Consider the following 18897-nt stretch of genomic DNA (forward strand, 5'->3'; position numbering starts at 1 on the left):
TTGTTGCCATATATGACTACACAAAGGACAAGGATGATGAGCTGTCATTCATGGAGGGTGCAATCATTTATGTTATAAAGAAGAATGATGACGGCTGGTATGAAGGAGTTTGCAACAGAGTGACTGGCCTGTTTCCTGGAAACTATGTTGAGTCAATCATGCACTATGCGGATTAAGTTCTCTCTTCAGGTCAGGTCTTATTCAATCATGCCATAATTATTTACAAAGGGTAACTAAAAGGTTAACAATTGTCTTAATGCTCTTTAAAATGTGCCCATCCTTTCAGGCCATACTGTTTAAATGGTATGATTGAATGTTCATCTGTAAGCATTTGTCTCTGCAGAGTTTGTAAAACGAGCAACTGTTTATTACTGATTATGCTTATTTACTTATGCATTGTTGATTTTTATGACCAGCCTAAATATTCTGGGGAAGTAGGGTATATAATATTTAATGACTCATGATTCAAATTGTGCCATTATTTTCTTTTTTCAGTGCAGCATGGTAAACTAACAACTATGTTAGACTAACATTAAATCTGATTGAAAAGTCTGATAGTGCTGGTCATTTACCTTTGTTTAGACTCTTGCTCATCCTCAAACTATAGTATTTGTTTAAAAGCATGCATACAAACTTATGTATTGAATTATACTTTTTTCTCTCCAAAAAATCCAAGATGCTTCCAATTTGTTGTAATCTTTTGCCTGGAGTACTCTTTCACAAAACCTATTCCAATTAGTCCATTTGAGTCTCTAAGGTGTCCATATGAATCAAAGATGGGTGGTCTTATGATGTATGTGTAATTTGTACCTGAGTTTTTTATGAGTAAATTTGCATTGAATTTTTCCATTCATAAATACATAAGTGAACCAAAGGTCTTGTCCATTAATTTGTTGGCTTGCCTTGCAAAGCAATACTAAAACATTGACTTGGCAAAAATCCCCCCGCCCCTTATAAGCAGGGACAATTTTGATGCAAGTGCAAAACTTAACATCCTCCAAGATAGGAAACCAAGTTTTTGCAAACTCATGATGCGTAAAATTACACAAAACTATTTGGCTTCATTCATTGCGACAGTGAGTGATAACTGCCAGACACTTGCAACTAATGTCTCTTTTTACTCTTTTAAACAGAGGATCACAGTGCTAAAAGGCTTATAGGGGAGTTTGCAGACTAAAGGAGTCCTGGGCCTGGGAAATTGCATTAACATCTCTTCCGATAGTTCTTGGATGCTAGACTTAGCTGGGGACTGACACGCAACAGAAATCTGTGCCTATTCCCAGCTATCCACATATGACCAGAGCTGTCCAGGCTGATAGTGCTGATTTAGCACTAGATGGGCAACGTCATGCCATCTAATTGCATCTTTGGCACTACAGCTGCAACACCAGGAATCAACAATGCATTCTTCCCTCCACCCAGTAGTCTTTTACTCTGGCAGTGGAGCTTCCTTAGGGGCGATTGCCTTTACCAGCTTGGGTGACTGTGGTTATTAAATGAAGCCACTTGGCCCTGGTTATGAGGCTACCAAGCTTTGTTCTCCGATCTTAACACATTCCACAACATGCAGAGTTGTGAGGAAACTTGTCACAAGTCACTGTCCTATCGGCCACCTCACTTAAAACGTGGAAGGTTGCATGTCCTGCTAAGATGACGCTGTAGCACTGAAGGGATTTGCTACTGACTTGTCCACATCACTGTATTTAAAGACGGTTGCTGCCACAGCCATCCACAAAATACAAGCATCATGTGAGCCCAGGTGGAGGCAGATACTACAGGAGAGATGATGCTGGTCCAGGTGTCCTACTGAAAGGAGCTAATCATATCCGCTCACGTAGGGAAGGACATGAGCAGTCACAGCCTACTTTGCTCTTCTAAGAAAGCAACACATGCACTTTGACACCTCCATTTTGAGCACAACGTCAGGTGACTTTTTTTGGTCTCTTTGTACAAAACTTGTATTACTTAGATAATCTAAGGCAGATTATGATTTAGTAAGGGATTTTTTTTTTTACTGTATGTAGTAAAGATTTATTTGGACTGAACTGTCTTAATGGGTATTAAAATTAAATGATGAAAGAGCAGGTGTACTGGCTGTTCGAGTGGTTACAGTTCTTTTCTAGTGTGGCATTAAATACTGAAGCATCCCTTGCCGCCTTACCTTAAACAAACCTAACTATATTAAATGCTTTCTTGCCTTTTCCTAATTGTTAATCTGTTATTTCTGAGATCAGTTAGCAATCCGTAAAACCTATCTGTATTCCCTTTATAAATTGGAACATCTTAAAATTGTATATAACCTGTTTATTTACAAAAAAATATGTGCAGTCTTTTTATAATAAACCATACTCCTTTAATATTCTTGGTACTCTGAAACTAATAGGCAATTAGATCATTCTTAAGGTATCTTTCTTATACTCCCAGCACACACCAAGGCGTTTGCAAAAGTGATTTTCAACACATTGATTGTATTTATTCATTGTGGCCTTGGGTGTCAATATTGAACGATGTAAACAGTGCCCATGACAAAAACAGGAACCCCCCACCCATTAAAAATACAGGCACAAGGCATTGCTACCAGTTTAACAGACTGATCTTGTTTCATCATTTTTGTATGGCTTCCTTCAATAAAACATTTTTACTTCATAAACCTAGTTATATTTATTTCAGTGAGGATAACTTAAATTTTGGTAACTGCACTGGAAGCAAGCCAAGATGTTTCACCATGTAGATTTAGGCACAGTCTGGTAAATATCTCCTTCATTGCAACTCATTCTGGCAGCTGTGTCATTTGTCTCGGGCGATGACTATTTCTGCTAGTTGAATGAGGGCATCTCTTTCAGGGGATGGTCTGAGCTTGCTGATCTCTGTCATTGCTTTATGGCAGTAGCGCTGGGCGAGGTAGGTTGTTTGCTGCACGCCATGACTCTAAAAAAGAAAAACACCCAAAGACTTTTAAGTAGAGAAGTTAGGAGGCCATGGGATCTTTCTTGCTCCCTTTTTTCTGTCAGATTTTGAAACTGATTCTAGAACATAAATTTTAGCAACGGTCTTTTTAGAACTGTCCAAAACCACCATTCTGGAGCTCAAGGGTTCTGTAGGTTCGATGCTAGGGATTGAATCTGGGACCTTTTGCATCTCCAGAACCAACTGGGATAAACCTGCTGCCAGCAAGCCTGGAGAGCCACTGCCAGTGTAGACAATGTTAAGTTAGATGGACCAATGGTCAGATTTGCCATAAGGCAGCTTTTCTATGCTCCAAGCAGTTTAAAAGCCGAGGGACAAGCAAATACGCTGTCTGAATGTGCTTGACTACCTCTACACTCCTCCAAGGTGGTTTTCTGTACTTAAAGCTTCAAGTAAATACATCTAGATTACAACAGAGCTGAATGCACCGGAAAGGAGAAGCACAAAAACTAATTTACACCAATGCTTACTGGACAGAACGTATCATGCTCACATTTTCTGCATTAAGCGTTCAGACTTGAGTGAACAGGTCCTGTTCTCCATGGGAGGTTAATGGTGAAAATCTGTTCTTGCAAACAGTCACCTTATTGAAATATTTATACCCTGCTCAAGATAGCTTACAACAAATATTAAAACACAGGGCTTACTAAAACTACTAAAGTTCATGTTTCAGTTGTTGGAGAAAACCACACATACCATTGATAGGTGATACCCAATATAAATTTGCTTTGTAAAATGAAGTGTTAAGAGTAAAGGCTAGAATCCTACATCAGGGCTTCAAAAAGAACCATAAAACTGAATTCCAGAGGAATTCCTATTAACTAAATCTATTGTACTGAACATTATTCTCTAGCAGTATTAGATACATGTATGAGCTGGTATTTATTTTAGTCTGGTCTTGTCTTACCTGTAATACATACTCCCGGGCACGTTCAATGTCTCCTGGCAAACTGAATCGCCTCATTATCATGGCATTAATTTCTGGAAACTGAGAAGGAGAAAAACATTAACTTCCCCCAAAATGCAAGAGCTTAGAAACCAATAGGAGAGACGAACTACCTACTATCTTTTCTCACCTATAAACATCTCACAGGCATTTTTATGAAAAGGCAGGCATACAGCTTGAACAAGGTAACATGAAGCGCTTCCACCCCTACTCGTCCTTAAATTTCAATATACAGTGGTACCTCGGGTTAAGAACTTAATTCATTCTGGAGGTCCATTCGTAACCTGAGGTACCACTTTAGCTAATGGAGCCTGCTGCTGCGCCACCGCCACGCGATTTCTATTCTCATCCTGAAGTAAAGTTCTTAACCCGGGGTACTATTTCTGGGTTAGCGGAGTCTGTAATCTGAAGCGTCTGTAACCCGAGGTACCACTGTAGATGTCTCTTAAGTAGCCAGCAGTACAAGTTTAACTTGGGGTGAAGACAGTATATTTATTAATCCTACCTGCTGACAAGCAAATAAGACAGGACCAGTGGCTATACCAAGCTTAAGGTCTGCTGACGTTGGCTTTCCCAGCTGATCAGAACAGGATGTAAAATCCAGCACGTCATCTATCAACTGCAAACAAACAGACACAGGTTGAGACCAGTTAACAAGGATCTTAGAATTAGCTAATAACAATTATAATAGTTGTGTCCAGCTTTCAATTATTTTCTGCCTGCTGAACAGGGGACAGTCTAAGCTTGCTGATCTTACTGCTTTATGGCACTGGCCACAGTCATTTGTTGTCTCACAAGTCTAAAAGCTAGTTTCTTAGCCTTAGTATCCCTATATACCAGAGATGCCAAACTGGTCAACCGGCCGATCCCCGGATGATCTTGTTCGATCACGGGATCCCTACTGATCTGCAGCAGCGATAAGCAATGGAGTGGAAGTCCCCCCCCCTCCCACTGCCATTGCTCTTTTCTTCTGTTGTTTGAAATTGGTATTTAGCTGATGAGTTAGAAAATGAAAGTAGTCTTCACCACTGCATCGTCGTTCTAGGTGAGTGATATGTCCCCCCCCCCAATAAAGCTAAGCTTTCCCCCCCCCTAAAAAAGCTCAACCACTTTGGCTCCTCCCCCCCATGGGTAGATCACTTCCAGAATATTTATACTGGGAGTAGATCGCAGTCTCTTGGGAGTTGGACGTGCCTGCTATATACTACCTGAAATGCTATCCCGAGGTTTCTTCCATATTGGTATGCAATCTCATGCACCTCTGGATCAGGGCAGCCTAGAATGGAAACCTGAAAGGGAAACACAAAATAATTCTGTCATTAGTATCCACTGTTTGTATATGCAGCACATTAATAGTAAACAACTGAAGAGAGAAGACAGGCTTCGTTAGCTGCACTGTTGACCACCCCAGTCCCTGTTTATACACCCAGGCACGTACAAACTAGACCTATTTAAAAGAACACAAGACCCATCTGAACTACAGCATTAAATATATATATATATCTGAATTTAGATTGGATATATCAAATATTCATCATGGCCAAACTTCATTGCACGCACGGGGCTTGGAGTCTCCGAGATACAGAATGATGGGCTGCAAACTGATTGTTTGCCAATTACTAATGCAATGGCAGCCATGTCATTTGAGGCAACTCTGGTCCCAGCAATTGCCAGAAACTCGAGAGCAATTTCTTCTCCACAAAAAGGGCAGAGTTAAATTCACAAAACACAATGTAAAAAGTGGACACGGGAGTCAAATAGGTGATTGTTTCATGTGAAGTCTGCCTGAGGCAGCCATTTTCTGCACTGAAGTTGCTACAAGCTGGTCTTCACGTGTGTGTGTGTGTGTGTGTGTGAGAGAGAGAGAGAGAGAGGGGGGGGGGGGAGATGCTATAGTGATCATGTCTGATGTCCCTTGGGAAGCAACATATTCAGAAGACAGGTACATCATGTTAAATCCCACCCCCAATGCAAACAGTCGCATTAATTAACACATCTAGGACATAGAACTAGACAATACATTTAAAGCAATATTGGACCACTTTGAACAGTCATGGCTTCCCCCAAAGAAACCAGGGAACAAGGTTTCACTATTACATCATTGGGAACTGCAGCTCTTGTGATTGGGACAGAGTATAGGGGCACTGTGACAACTCACAGCATCATTTTCAATCAATCCCTTTCTTAATAGTTCCCAATACTTGACCTTTTTCACAGCTGCTGCACAAGAGCTGATGTTTTCAATGAACTATCCACCACTCAATATCACTATCATGGTTAGTGACTCCTTTATGTACAGACCTCATCAATGCATATAGGTGAAGTCAGGAATTTTTGTTCCAATGTGCATCACTCTATACACTTAAACAACACTAGAGGTCTGCTAATAGCAATAAGAACGAACAATACTAGGGAACTCTGCATCCTAGCTCAAGTGTCTCTAGTACAATTTAAGCAACAGCACAAGTGAGTATCTGAAAGCAATATGGAAATCAGCCATTGTGACAAAGGAAGAGCCAAACCAGGATTAAAAATGCAGCTTTATAACCATTGAAGTTTTGGCAATATATTATTTGGACGTTTTAGGCTGCAGTCCTAACTCCACCCACTTGGGAATAAGCCCCACTGAATTCAACAGGACTCATGTCTACTCATTTTTAAGTTAGGAAGTCTTCCAAAATAGATGCATAGAAAGAAAGAAAGATGACATGACAACAAGGAATGGCAAAGTACAGCAGCCACCAATGACCAATGGCACTAGCCATCAAGACATCGTTTTTTTAATATCCTCCTTTGACTCATTTCCTAACATTGTGAGACTGAGATAAGCAAAGAGTGGCAAGTTACTGATGTGCTTCACTCCTTTCAGCATGAGACACACCGGAGAGGCTTTCAGGACTTTGGCCCCCTTAAGCCTGAATAGTAAGAGAAAGCTGTGAAAAGGCTGCAACTCCCCCCCCCCCCAAGTTTCCCACTGATGCATCATGGTATATGAACAACAAGAAAGACGGAACGTACATACTGCTTTACAGCTGTTTGCTATAAGACTCGCAGTCTTCTTAAAGGTCTTTTCGAGGTAGTGAGCAAATCTCTCGTTTTCGTTTTCTTTGGAACCCATCTGAAGAAATTCGCCTAAAAAAGGATGAAGAGCCCAACATTGTCATTCAACTGCTGCCTAGACAAAAATGTCTGTTGCTTCTAGAGATTTTGTTAAAATGCCTTACCATGCACCAGATCCTCAATCACACATGTTATCACAGAAACAATGGTTGCGCTTCCAATACGTGCTAATGCTAAAGAGGCTGCAGAAAGGATGAAATCCCCAGCTAGGACTGCCTGGAAAGGAAGAATTTGCTTTTAAGAGAGAAGCAGCATACATACAATACTGAAACTGTTTTCTCTTTAATGCGGGGGGGGGGGGGAGAGGCTTTTTCAATTTAGTCATTTTTGTGTGATTTATTCAAAGGTATTCCCTTTACAGATACCTGAAGGAGAGTGAAGTCTTACCCTGGCACCAAAAAGATGTCGGTGTCAGTGCCAAGCAGGCCTCAATAGCGAGAACATTTCACAGGTGTGGGGGCCACCACTGAAAAGCCTCTCCATGTTGCTGCGCCTCTGAGCTTCTCTTGGCACTAGACAACTCTTGTAATATCCAGCTATATTCTTGAGGGGTACCTTTTCTGGGTAGTGGGCCAGATTGTTATCTCTGGCAGGGCTGCCCCTGTCAATCACTACGATGGCAAGTGATGTGCTTTGAAGTCCCAATTGTTAGAATCATAGAATCATAGAGTTGTTGGGACCTTCAATGCTGTTTGAAAGACTTTTGCTATTGGAAAGGGCTTTCAGACTGCACTCCTGTTTGATCCTCTGGAAGCTCAAATGGGAGCGGGTGTGGGGAGGGGAACTTTCTTGACAATCCTTTGAAAAGGCAGCTGTTTTTCCCCAGGTGATCAGGAGGACAGAGAAAAAAACCTGCCTTCTGGAAGGACTGGCTACTCGCAGAGAATGCCCTGCATAGCTGATCCTTTTAAAAGGTTGCTGCTTCCCAAAGGGATGCTCTTTTTGGCTGCCCATGCCTGTTCCCAGGACAGGACAGGCACACACAGTGAAACTGAGTTCCTTGGAGGCTGCTGCACACTGCTTTTTCAACTTCCAATTTCAAAAGTTCAAAGAGCAGTGCTAGGCAAAGGAAGTGGTTTCAACAGACTCTTGCCACCCATCAGCAGAGGAACAACCAGGAGCCTACTTGAAGCTTCTGAGAGTTCCTTTTAAACCCTGCCCTTGTCTGTCCTAATAAGATGGGGTGCCGTCCCCCTAACAGTCTGGCAGGCTAAAGAAGCCTGGGGGGAAGCCTGATGTGCCAAGATTGGCCAGCGGGCCAGAGGTGCCCCACTGCTGCTTCACAGCTTAAAACTAGCACTTTGAATCGGGTCCAAAAAGGTGTAGGCAGCAGCTGCAGTTGTGCCAATACTGGTGTGATATGGTCCACCTCATCAGCAGCCTGGCGACTGCCCTCTGCACCAACTGCGGTTTCCAAACAGCCTTCCAGGGCAACCCAGTGAATTGCGGTAATTAACCTAGAGATTACCATAGTATAGGTCACTGGAGCCAAGCTATCCCTGTCCAGATATGGGTATAGCTGGGCCACCAGCTCAAGATGGGAGAAGGCACTTCACACCACAATGGCTGCTCAAGGGACAGAATAGAACGTCCAGGTCAGGAGTCTGCTATTATGCTCGCTAGCAGTGTAAAGAGAGGTCAGCTCAGCTGCTACATATGATGATTTTATTATTTATTTGAAAAGCCATCCTGCCCTTTCTCCAAAGGAGCTCAGAGCAGCAGACAAAAAACCCAATACAAGCATTCAATCAAAAAGAAACAATAAAATACCCCCAACAGCTAAATAATTTCAAGGCTGCCACGAACAATAACTTTCAGCCATCATATTTATTACTTGAAATGCCAAGTACAGCTTTTAATTGTTCAGACCAAGATAATTTTCCACGGCTGCTTTCGCCTACAGAAGTTGAAGGACAGGGCTAAGTCCAGGTCATTCTCATGCCTCCAAACCAGCTGTGAGTTGCATGCAGATGAGGAGGCCCAGCCCAGCCAGATCAACAGGTGTGCTTACCAAGTCAATGGGGTCTGAAAGAGCATCGGTGTCAGTTACGCACATGAAGCACCATTGCTGGATTAGATTAAATTGGAACCAGCAGGTGCACCATTAAGATGTGCTCCTTTCTTTCCCGCTGGATATCAGGGGAGATTGTGACACAAACACAGCAAGAACCCCTTTTATTAACCTAAACTCTGCCCCAGCTGACACATACATATCTGAACTGCCCTTCCTGCTCTGTTATCTTGTCTCATCTCCCCACTACTACTGCAATTCCCACCCATAATTCTAGCTCACGTGTTTCAAGAATTCAAGGAAAGTGGAAGAGGTGAGTGGGCAGCAAGGCTGTAACAAACTGGGGCCAAAAGACAAAGGGTGGGAAGGACATTCTGCAGAAGAAGGTGCTGGATCGGGCATGGTCAATGTGGTGGCCTCCAGATGTTGGTGGACCACAGTTTCCATCACCCTTGATCACTGGCCATATTTTCTGGCCACTGGGAGTTGCAGTGCAGTCCAACAACATCTGGAGGGCACTGTGTTGGCAACCCCTGGATAAATTGGTTTTTTTCCTCATCACTCCACCCACAAGATAAGGAAAGGGGAAGCAATACTCCAAGAATTCAAGGTATTTGCCCAGACGGGTTATTTTATCAGCTTCTCTTCAGATAATTTCCTGTTTTTCCAGCCTTCTGCTAAACCTGCTTCTCGAGACTAATTCAAAGATTCCATTTTCAGGAAAGTATGATGGGGCACCTCTTACACACACACCCAACTAAGTGTCAAAAGGTCCTGGGAGAATATCTCAAACTATGCTGCAAAATATTTAAGCTTGGTTAGAACTACTGCTGTGTTTGTCCCAGAGAATGATCATATTCACATTATTGCTTGGGCTCTACCCAGTAAAAGTTAAGCATTTTGATCTCAATGGGATAGTGAGAGGCATGTGCTTAAATATCTCCTATTGGAATGAATGGGAGTTTAAAGTGCTTAACTGTGTGGAAAGTTAAAAGCTCTGAATGTGACCTTTTATATGATCAGCTTTATATGGCAAATTAGGAGGCAGGCCTTCGGGTGCAAGGAACACTTTTGCCACTTCATTTCAGGAAGTGCTCAACTTTGGCTAGACTATGCCGTATGCAGAACAAACGTATTTAATTTTGCATGCCAAGTGTTCTGTGCAATTCAAAAGCATGCAAGCAATTAACATAAACTGTTGCAAATAAAAAACACCCGTAATTATTTAATCTTAAAAGCAATAAATAAAACCTGCCTTGTTTGCTTTAGTCATCCTTATACCCTGTATACTTTCCCTACAACTTCCCATGTAAACATCCCTCCAAATACAAAAAATAAATAAATCACTGCATCGCTACAAACACACTCACCTTCCTTTCCCCCCAAATGTGATTGACTGTTTGTTTTCCTCTCCGTGAATTTGCATCATCAATAACATCATCGTGAAGGAGAGTAGCTGTATGGATCATTTCTGTAATTACTGCTATAGAACGCTGGCTTGCCTGTACTTCCCTAAAATCGGAGTGAAAGAAACATCGGAAGCTGAGCAAACCAAGCACGCTAGGACACGTTCACCAGCTCAGGAAAATGCAGTTTTGGATAGCAATGACTTGTTCTGCATTTGTGACAAATAGTTTGGAATCCAGTGTCTCTGTAGTTCACTTCCTCATCCAAACTTAATCCAATTCTTCTCCAGCGGCATCAGGCAGTTGGTTTTAATGAGCAGGTATGGGGAAGTCAGAAGTTATTACAATCATCATCATCATCAGACCACCTTCCTTACAGACTGTCTTGGGTGTTAAGATCAGCAGAGGGGCCCCTGCCCTAAGAATTCTTTTTTTGGGGGGTGGCCCAGGAGAGCATTCCTTCCCTATAGAAGGACACCTGGGTAATAAATTTAATAAAAATTTTCAGAAATACACAGCGGTGCAGGAAAAACGCAAGAGAAATTATTCCCTCTTATATGGAACGTAATAACTTGGTTAGCTAAGGAAGCAAACTTGAAATTATTTATTCATAAAACACAGGAAATCAGTTTTTTACAGAAGGTTGGGCTGGCAACTAAACTAGCTTTTAAAAGGGATTATATATACCAGCTTTCCTCAACCTGGTGCCCTCCAGATGTTTTTTATGACCACTTCCATTAGCCCCAGCTACCATGGCCATTTGGGCAGGGGCTGATGGGAGTTGCAAACCGAAACTTTGGAGAGCACCAGGCTGGGGAAGACTGAGACAGACTATATTGTTGAATATTAGCGGTGGAAGCAAAAAATGGAGCTCTCATGTTCCATGGCAATATGCCTCCAGGTGACAGGAGCAAAGAGACAGCTATCTCCACCAACCTCTGCTAAACGTTTCCTTGCAGAATCCAGCAGACCATCACAGAAACAGAACCCAGTGCTAGATTATCGAAAGACCCACTTCGAACATTTTGTCAGTGAAATTTAAAACACTTGGCCAGTGAATTTCCCAGAGCGCCAACAGCAGCACTAAGGGGACAAGATATTAACTTGTCCTACGGAAACCCACGCAAAAAAACCCAAAAAACCTTTCTATAGCCAAAAGCTATAAAGTGGGCATCAAGTCAGCCTGTGGCTGTGATCCTTACCCCACTTGCCTGGGAGTAAGCCCTGCTGAATTCTACAGGACTTACTCCCAAGTAGACATGGTCAGGACAGCACTGTAAGGGCTAAGTTTTATTCAGAGAGGACCCATTGAAACTAATGAACATGATTAAAGGTAAAGGGACCCCTGGCTGTTAGGTCCAGTCGCGGACGACTCTGGGGTTGTGCGCTCATCTTACTCTGTGGGCCGAGGGAGCCGACTTTTTTCCGCAGACAGTTTTTCCGGGTCATGTGGCCAGCATGACTAAGCTGCTTCTGGCGAACCAGAGCAGCGCACAGAAACGCCATTTACCTTCCTGCTGGAGCGGTACCTATTTATCTACTTGCACTTAACATGCTTTTAAACTGCTAGGTTGGCAGGAGCTGGGACCGAGCAACGTGAGCTCACCCCGTCGCGGGGATTTGAACTGCCGACCTTCCGATCAGCAAGCCCTAGGCTCTGTGGTTTAGACCACAGCGCCTAAGTTGGGTCTATTACTTACAGTAGGTCCACTCCGAGCAATACCACTGTAAAATGCTGTGTACAGTTTGGGAAAGATATTGAAAAATGCATAAATTGTGCAGTTGCAAACATGCTGCTTAACTCCTGCCGTTATTGCTAGGGAGTGACTTTTTTTTTTTTGAGCCAAGGAAACTGGATTTGAAATTGTAAGAACTTTAAAAATAAAGGTTAGGTATTTACCCGGAGTTATTATGATGAAAATTGCACGCTCTAGCCATTAGCACCACAATCATTGGTCGAAAAGCCTTCCCTTTGCCATCAAAGTAATATTCACACATTTCCTTCAGTTCTGTAGTAGATACCCATAATTCCTGTAAACAAACAAAAATGCAGTTTTAAAGCTGAGCAGTAAGTCTGGAAATAGGTTGATGCAATGTTATGCCTCTTTGGAAGAGAGATTACAGCCCTTCACACCAGACACCAAAGAGCCCTTACCTTTTTAATATCTTCATAGAGATTATTCAAGTCTTTGCTTCCCAGTTTAAAAGGATCCTTATATTTTTCATCACTAACCGCTGTACCACAGCTGTACAATCGCAGCGTTGTGTGGTGAAACCTGGGGATAGTATTATTTGAAAGAATTTAGAGAGGTAAAATACAGGTTGGATTTGTGTTTCATTTTACAGAGCATACAAAATACTGGCCTGATTTGCATGTCATGCTAAGCCAAAGCTAAAGCATAGTTTATTAAACAAACCATGCTTAAAATCACAAGTTGCCCCAGATGATTTGTTTTCTAAAAGTTTGGTGTCTTTCTCTCCCCCCCTCCGCCCACTTCTCACCTACTTTGTACTTGCCACCCTATATCCCAAAAGCCTTTGCAGCACCTTGTACTGGTGTTCATGTCTCTATGTCCATTCCTACTGGGCAGCTTCAAGAGCAGAGGTAGGGAAATTGTCCCCGAGTTCTGTGCCTGCTTTCATCCATAACAGAGTCCCACCCAAATTTCACAGTGGTTTCTTAAACCTTTCCTTTATTAAACTTTTATCCCTGCACCTGCCACCTCAACATCACTCTGTTACATTACCCCATCACTCCTCTCCTTAGATGGTACTCAAGTTAGCCACTGAACTTAATGGGTTTCACTTCTGAGTAGACAAACGCTGTAATGTGGATATAGGAGAGGGCAGGAAAGAAAATAGTGTTTTAAAAGGGGTGGGGGTGGGAGATAATCCCCTAATTGGCTGCTGGTGGGGGGAGAGCGTAAGATAAATTTGTTGAGGGCAGATTGTAGTTTAACAAGCTGAGGTTCTGGCTGAAATATTTTTTCTTACTTTCAGAACATTTCTACAAGCTCCTTTAGACAGCTGTAACCTGTAAAATGCTATCAATAGGCTTTCAAACAGTAAAAATTTGAGCTTTGCAGCAAAGGTGGGGCAGGACAAAACAGAGGTATCATTTAAGATTTCATCTACACTATGTGCTACAGCTATGGCGTGATAGTTGTTTTTTTTTCTTTTTTGGTGTGTACACATAAATAATTACAATAAAAATAGCACAGCACCAGCCCTTTCATTAAAAGCAGTCAGTTTCCAAACATCTAGTTTGGTGGTCAAAAGATATGGATTTATTGTCTTGCTTTATTACACCCTACACCATAAATGGTAATTATAGATTAATGAATATTTGCTGCAATCAAGGCACTCAATATGTAATTGAGTATCTGGTACCACTCTAGTTCATTTTGTGGAACTTGTGCATGCAAGCAAGCCTATTTAAGCTTATAGTACAGGAGCAGTGGACCCATATTGTACCCACACTAATCTTGTGGCAAATGTAGAAGAATTCTTGCAGCAGCTTGTTCCCAATAACTCAAACAGTATTCGGAAGAGGACAGCTGGGCAATAAATCTCAGGACCATGGATACAGCTTGTACTCTGTCACCCAGAAGTGAAGCCATGTTTGGAACACGCAACTAGGTATGCAGAAAGACTTGCTGTGCACTTAAGAAATGTGGACTCTTCGGCAAGATGTGTTTCAGAATGAGGTGAATACTCCAAGTGGTGTACTTGGTTGGGGCCTTCCCTTCAATATGTAACACTGGGATAAGAATCCCTACCAATCAGTAGCTGAGCCAGGGAAACTTCCTTCTCTTGATTCTTAAGCGACACATTTTACCTCAATCTAAGTATTGTTTCAACTTAAGGAGCATGTTATTGGCCTGACATTCCTACTGCATTTATTTACTATACCTTGCCACTGGTTCTTCAGCTTCCACTTAAAAACAGGAGTAAAGTCGCTTGGTGAAGCTTTTACATGTTCAAAGGCAAGGCGGGCTGCTATCCTAGCAGGCTTGTGCAGGCAGACCTTTTAATAGGATATGCTCCAAATATGGTAGCTATCCAGCCCAAAGACGTTACAATATGCGAGGAGGAACTCGAAATCAAATCAGTGTTATGAAACAGAAGATGAACACTTATGTCGTATAAAACAAAGGGGAAGAGAGAAATAGCTTGATTCCATACCAGTTAGTTTATTGAATGTATAAATTGCTTCCCTGAACCTGCTTTGGTTATATTGTATCAACTTACAGCATTATATAGATCATGATAGCACCCATAACTGCAGGACTTCTAAAAATATTCACCCAGGTTACCTAAAACCCACTCCTAAATATGGTGCAATACAATGGCAAGGTCTTCAACTTACCGCCAAAATATACTACGAATTTTTAAAATGGATAGAGCCGAACTTCTCCCAAGAAAATCAGGTCTCTGTCCAGAGGAAAAAAGAAATGAAACATTAGTGAGCATACATTTACAAACTACATTTCACCTAACTTTTATTTTATTTTAGTTGAGTATTTATATTCTGCCTTCTACACTACTTAGGACGTCTTACAGCATTCTAAATTATAATTTCATTAAAACAATGCAGAACGATTGCAAAAAGACAGTGCCAACAGTTAAAAGAATTGTAAGAATATTGTCTAACTTGCAAGAGCCTCCTGGAAGAAAATGGTTTTCAATAACTACAGGGGTGGAGGAGTGTGAGAGGGGACCAACCACACTTCATAGGGCAAGGTGTTCTACAGTCTGGGTGCAACCACTGAGAAGGTCCTTTCTCTTGTCCCACTTGGCTGTGCTTCCACCCTTGTGGTTGCAGACCCAGAAAAGATCCTCTTCTTCTGATCTTAGGATTGAGATTGTTTCAGCCCCAAGACCTCTAATCATTTGTTTTACCAGATAAAATTGTGTGCCTGGCTCCACACCAGTGAGCTTCTTGCCCATTTAAAGTCTGAGACAATATTGGGGAGAATCCAGGACAGTATGGGAGGAAACAATCCCCAATCTATATAGGACTTAAGTCATTTAGGGTTTTATAGATAATGACCAAACACTTTGAATTATGCCTGACAGCAAGCAGGTAACCACTGCAACTGTCTCAGGAGAGATGCAATGTGATCCTGTGGGTGAGAACCCGCCAACATGTTTGTAGCTGCATTCTGGGTGAACAGAAGCTTCTGAAGCAAGGATTGTTGAAAGTTAGCACCATGTAGAGTGAGTTACATTAATTCAACCTACAGGCAACCAAGGCAAGTGATAATGTTGTCTTGTTTCCAAGGCTGCATTAATATGACAGCAATAGTTACTAGCCTGTCTGCCCATACATCTGTGAGACCTCAAAACCTAAAACAGAAAACCACACACAAACTAACCTTATCGAACTCTATTACACATGAATTCTTGCAGCATTTCCTTCTATAAGGAAAGTTTTGTTTATAAAAGTTTATAAAAACAAAACCATAAAGTTTTGCAATTCCTTCCCTAAACTACCTTAAACTAGTTTAAGTCCACACCTCTTTTTTCTGATGCAAAGTGGTTTCTATTATGAGACTAATCCGAAAGCTGTTACACAAGCTCTGAGGTGGCCCAAGCCTTCTCCAGACAAGTATTCAATAGCACAAAAGGCCCACAGCACAGAAATCTACTATGGGTCCCTCATCATATGAGGTGCATGGGATCATCCAGAGCAGGGTGGTTCAATGTGTGGCCCTCGTGGCCTTTTTTGGTGGCCCTCAGCAACATTTGATGCCCACCCCAGCTCTCATGCTGCCTTCCTGAAGCCAGATAAGTGAGGCCCAAGGCTTTGGGAAGGAGGTGTGAAGGCTCTGATAGGGTCCTAGAGTCCTTCTTCCACCTTCCCAAAGCCTAGTTAGTGCTTTCCCATCTTTGGGAAGCAGGTAGGAAGGCTATAGGACCCTGACAGAGCCTCACAACTGCTTCCCAAAGCCTGGTGCCTTGCTTAGCTGGCTTTGGGAAGGCAGTGCAAAGGCTAGGGGGGATGTGTGTCAAACTGCAGCCTCGCTCCCCACCCTACCAAGGCAGCATGCAGGTTCTGTGTCAAAGGACCCACTTGGTATAAACAGTTGGGCCGCCCTGATCTAGAGCAGGCCTTTTTCCACACGGAGGGGCTAGAACATCCTTCCAGCTTTGATGTTAGCCTTTGGTAGCAAGCAGCTTCACTTCAGAAGGCACTTGGGATTCTGAGCTGCTGTATTGGGGCTGGCTTTTTCTTCTGTATTATTATTTGTTAATTTGCTGTTTGTGGCTTGTTTAGATTTATACCTTTAATTATTATATTTAGCTCTTTTATGTTACTAGCTGCTGCCAAGTGCCTTTGCAGAATAGGCAGGATATTCATGTTAGGCATGTTCTTGTGTACTCAAGGTTAAGTTAAAAAAATTATCTAAAGCAGCCCTTACAACTGGCATTGGGAACCTCATGGCCTCCAAATATTGAAGACTACAACCCCATCATTCCTGACATGTTGTCTAGGGGCTGAAGATAGTTGGAGGCTAAACACATCTGGAGGGTCACAGGTTCCCCATACCTGCTTTAGAACCATGGGCTCCCCAAATATTCTTTAAGATAGATGCTTGGAGATCTTGGGAACAATCACTTAGAACCATTCTGCACAATCCTAAAAGCCTAAAAGCCTATTCATAACATCAGCAACATAACTGACATTCAACAAGGGTTCATCAGTTTGAATCAAACAGGAAACTATGACTGAATGCAAATGAAGTGCCAAAGTGGTGTAAGGTAAAGGTAAAGGACCCCTGGATGGTTAAGTCCAGTCAAAGGCGATTATGGGGTGCAGCGCTCATCTCACTTTTCAAGCCGTGGGAGCCAGCGTTTGTCCTCAGACAGCTTTTCAGGCCATGTGGGCAGCATGACTAAACACTTCTGGCGCAAAGTGGTGTATAAGGAGAGGAGAAGAAATGCTTGGCCCAAACATTCATTGCCATGGTTTATGAAGATACAATCATCTGAACAGAGCCAATGAATTGTACTTTCCCCCAAGCTCCAAGCCCATTCAATGGATGAGTATTGACTTGTTCACTGTTGTTCCTTCTCACAACTCAAAATCTATCACTCACACACTGCTACCAATATTCTGAAGGGCTTTATAATGCATCTTGCATAAAAGCACAGCAAATTGTGGGGCAAAAATTTCACTCCCTGTCCCCACTGAACAACTTCTTGAATATTGCACAGGCAGCCAAATATTACACAGATAAAAGGCTTCTATTCCAAGACCGCCATCTGAAAGGGACTTTACATTGGTGATGAATGGCCCAGCTGTTCTATGTATCCATGTTATCTGCACTGAGCATAGCCTACTGGGTCTTATTCATCCCACTGCTGGATCAGACACCCCACTGAAACACTGGTATTTGGGGAAACAGATTACCTGCGTGCCATCAACTTACTGATGACACCAAGCTCTAAATCCTTATAGATTCCTACCTAGAAATTTCACACGGACAATTATCAAGAGTGAGCTTTGAGCTCACACACTCTTCCTTCCCTCTCCCATGTGACCAAGAACAGTTTAGAAGCTTTAATCACTACTTTTGATTAACTTCTGGAATTGGTTACATTATGTTATGGTTAACATAACTATGGTTTAACTATGGTTGGTTTCGAAAAGCCTACTTCAATCCATAGTTACTGAAGCTAGCTTGTTTACAGTTAAGATTAGCCACAGTTCTGGATCAAAATGACACGTCACCCTGGGAAACTGTTGAAGATCATGGTAAAATCAGTATTTATTTATTTATTTATTTATTTATTTATTTATTATCAACAAGGTTACTAATTTTGCTATCATGTCTTTGAAGTCTCACCTGAAAGAGTGGAACCTCATGCTCGCAAAGAAGGCTAATTACAGCCTTACAAAGAAAACCAAGAGTTGACTTCCCAAATCTGGTGCCTGGCAAATATCATGAACATCCCAGTCAGCTATGCTGCTTCTCTCTAAACAAAATTAAGAACAAAAGAAGAGCTTGCAGGATCAGGCCAAAGGCCAATCTAGTCCTGCATCCTATTCTCACAGTGGCCAAGCAGACACCTATGGGAAGCTAGCAAGAAGGACCCAAGGACAACACTCTCCCCGCTTGTGTTTCTCAACAAGTGGCGTTCAGAGGCATATTGCTTTCCACAGCAGAGGAAATAGTAATCAAGCTAGTAGTCAGTGATAGCCTTAGCCTCCGTTATTTTGTCTAATCACTGAATTGTAGAGTTGGAAGGGACCCTGAGAGTTATCTAGTTCAACCCTTTGCAATGCAGGAATCTCAACTAAAGCATCCATTACAGATGGCCATCCAACCTCTTAAGTCTTTTAAAGCCATCCAAGCTGGTGGCTATCTCAACCAGCACAAATGAATGAAATAAAAACATTCCTCAGAATTGTAGAACCATAGACTTGGAAAGGGCCACGA

The 18897-nt window shown here is 42.2% G+C and overlaps 2 protein-coding genes across 11 annotated transcripts in view; one reads left to right on the top strand and one right to left on the bottom strand.

The window, feature by feature from the left end:
• ABI1 (abl interactor 1) overlaps positions 1–2650 on the top strand; it is a 96728-nt gene extending 94078 nt beyond the window's left edge. For all 10 annotated transcript variants that reach the window (XM_081834431.1, XM_081834434.1, XM_081834433.1 and 7 more), the window contains one exon: positions 1–2650. In XM_081834431.1, coding sequence (XP_081690557.1) covers positions 1–176 — 176 coding nt within the window. In that variant the 3' untranslated portion in view covers positions 177–2650.
• The window catches only part of PDSS1 (decaprenyl diphosphate synthase subunit 1), a gene marked incomplete at its 5' end in the record, with an annotated part of 17974 nt that continues 1525 nt past the window's right edge, over positions 2449–18897 (bottom strand). Inside the window, 10 exon segments of the mRNA XM_081834397.1 lie at positions 2449–2928; positions 3875–3955; positions 4419–4532; positions 5122–5202; positions 6936–7045; positions 7138–7249; positions 10415–10556; positions 12351–12481; positions 12606–12726; positions 14820–14884. Of these exon segments, the coding sequence (XP_081690523.1) occupies positions 2788–2928; positions 3875–3955; positions 4419–4532; positions 5122–5202; positions 6936–7045; positions 7138–7249; positions 10415–10556; positions 12351–12481; positions 12606–12726; positions 14820–14884 (1098 nt within the window). The 3' untranslated portion in view covers positions 2449–2787.

This window comes from Podarcis erhardii (genome assembly GCF_964252035.2).
Source record: "Podarcis erhardii genome assembly, chromosome: 12".
Taxonomy (NCBI): domain Eukaryota; kingdom Metazoa; phylum Chordata; class Lepidosauria; order Squamata; family Lacertidae; genus Podarcis; species Podarcis erhardii.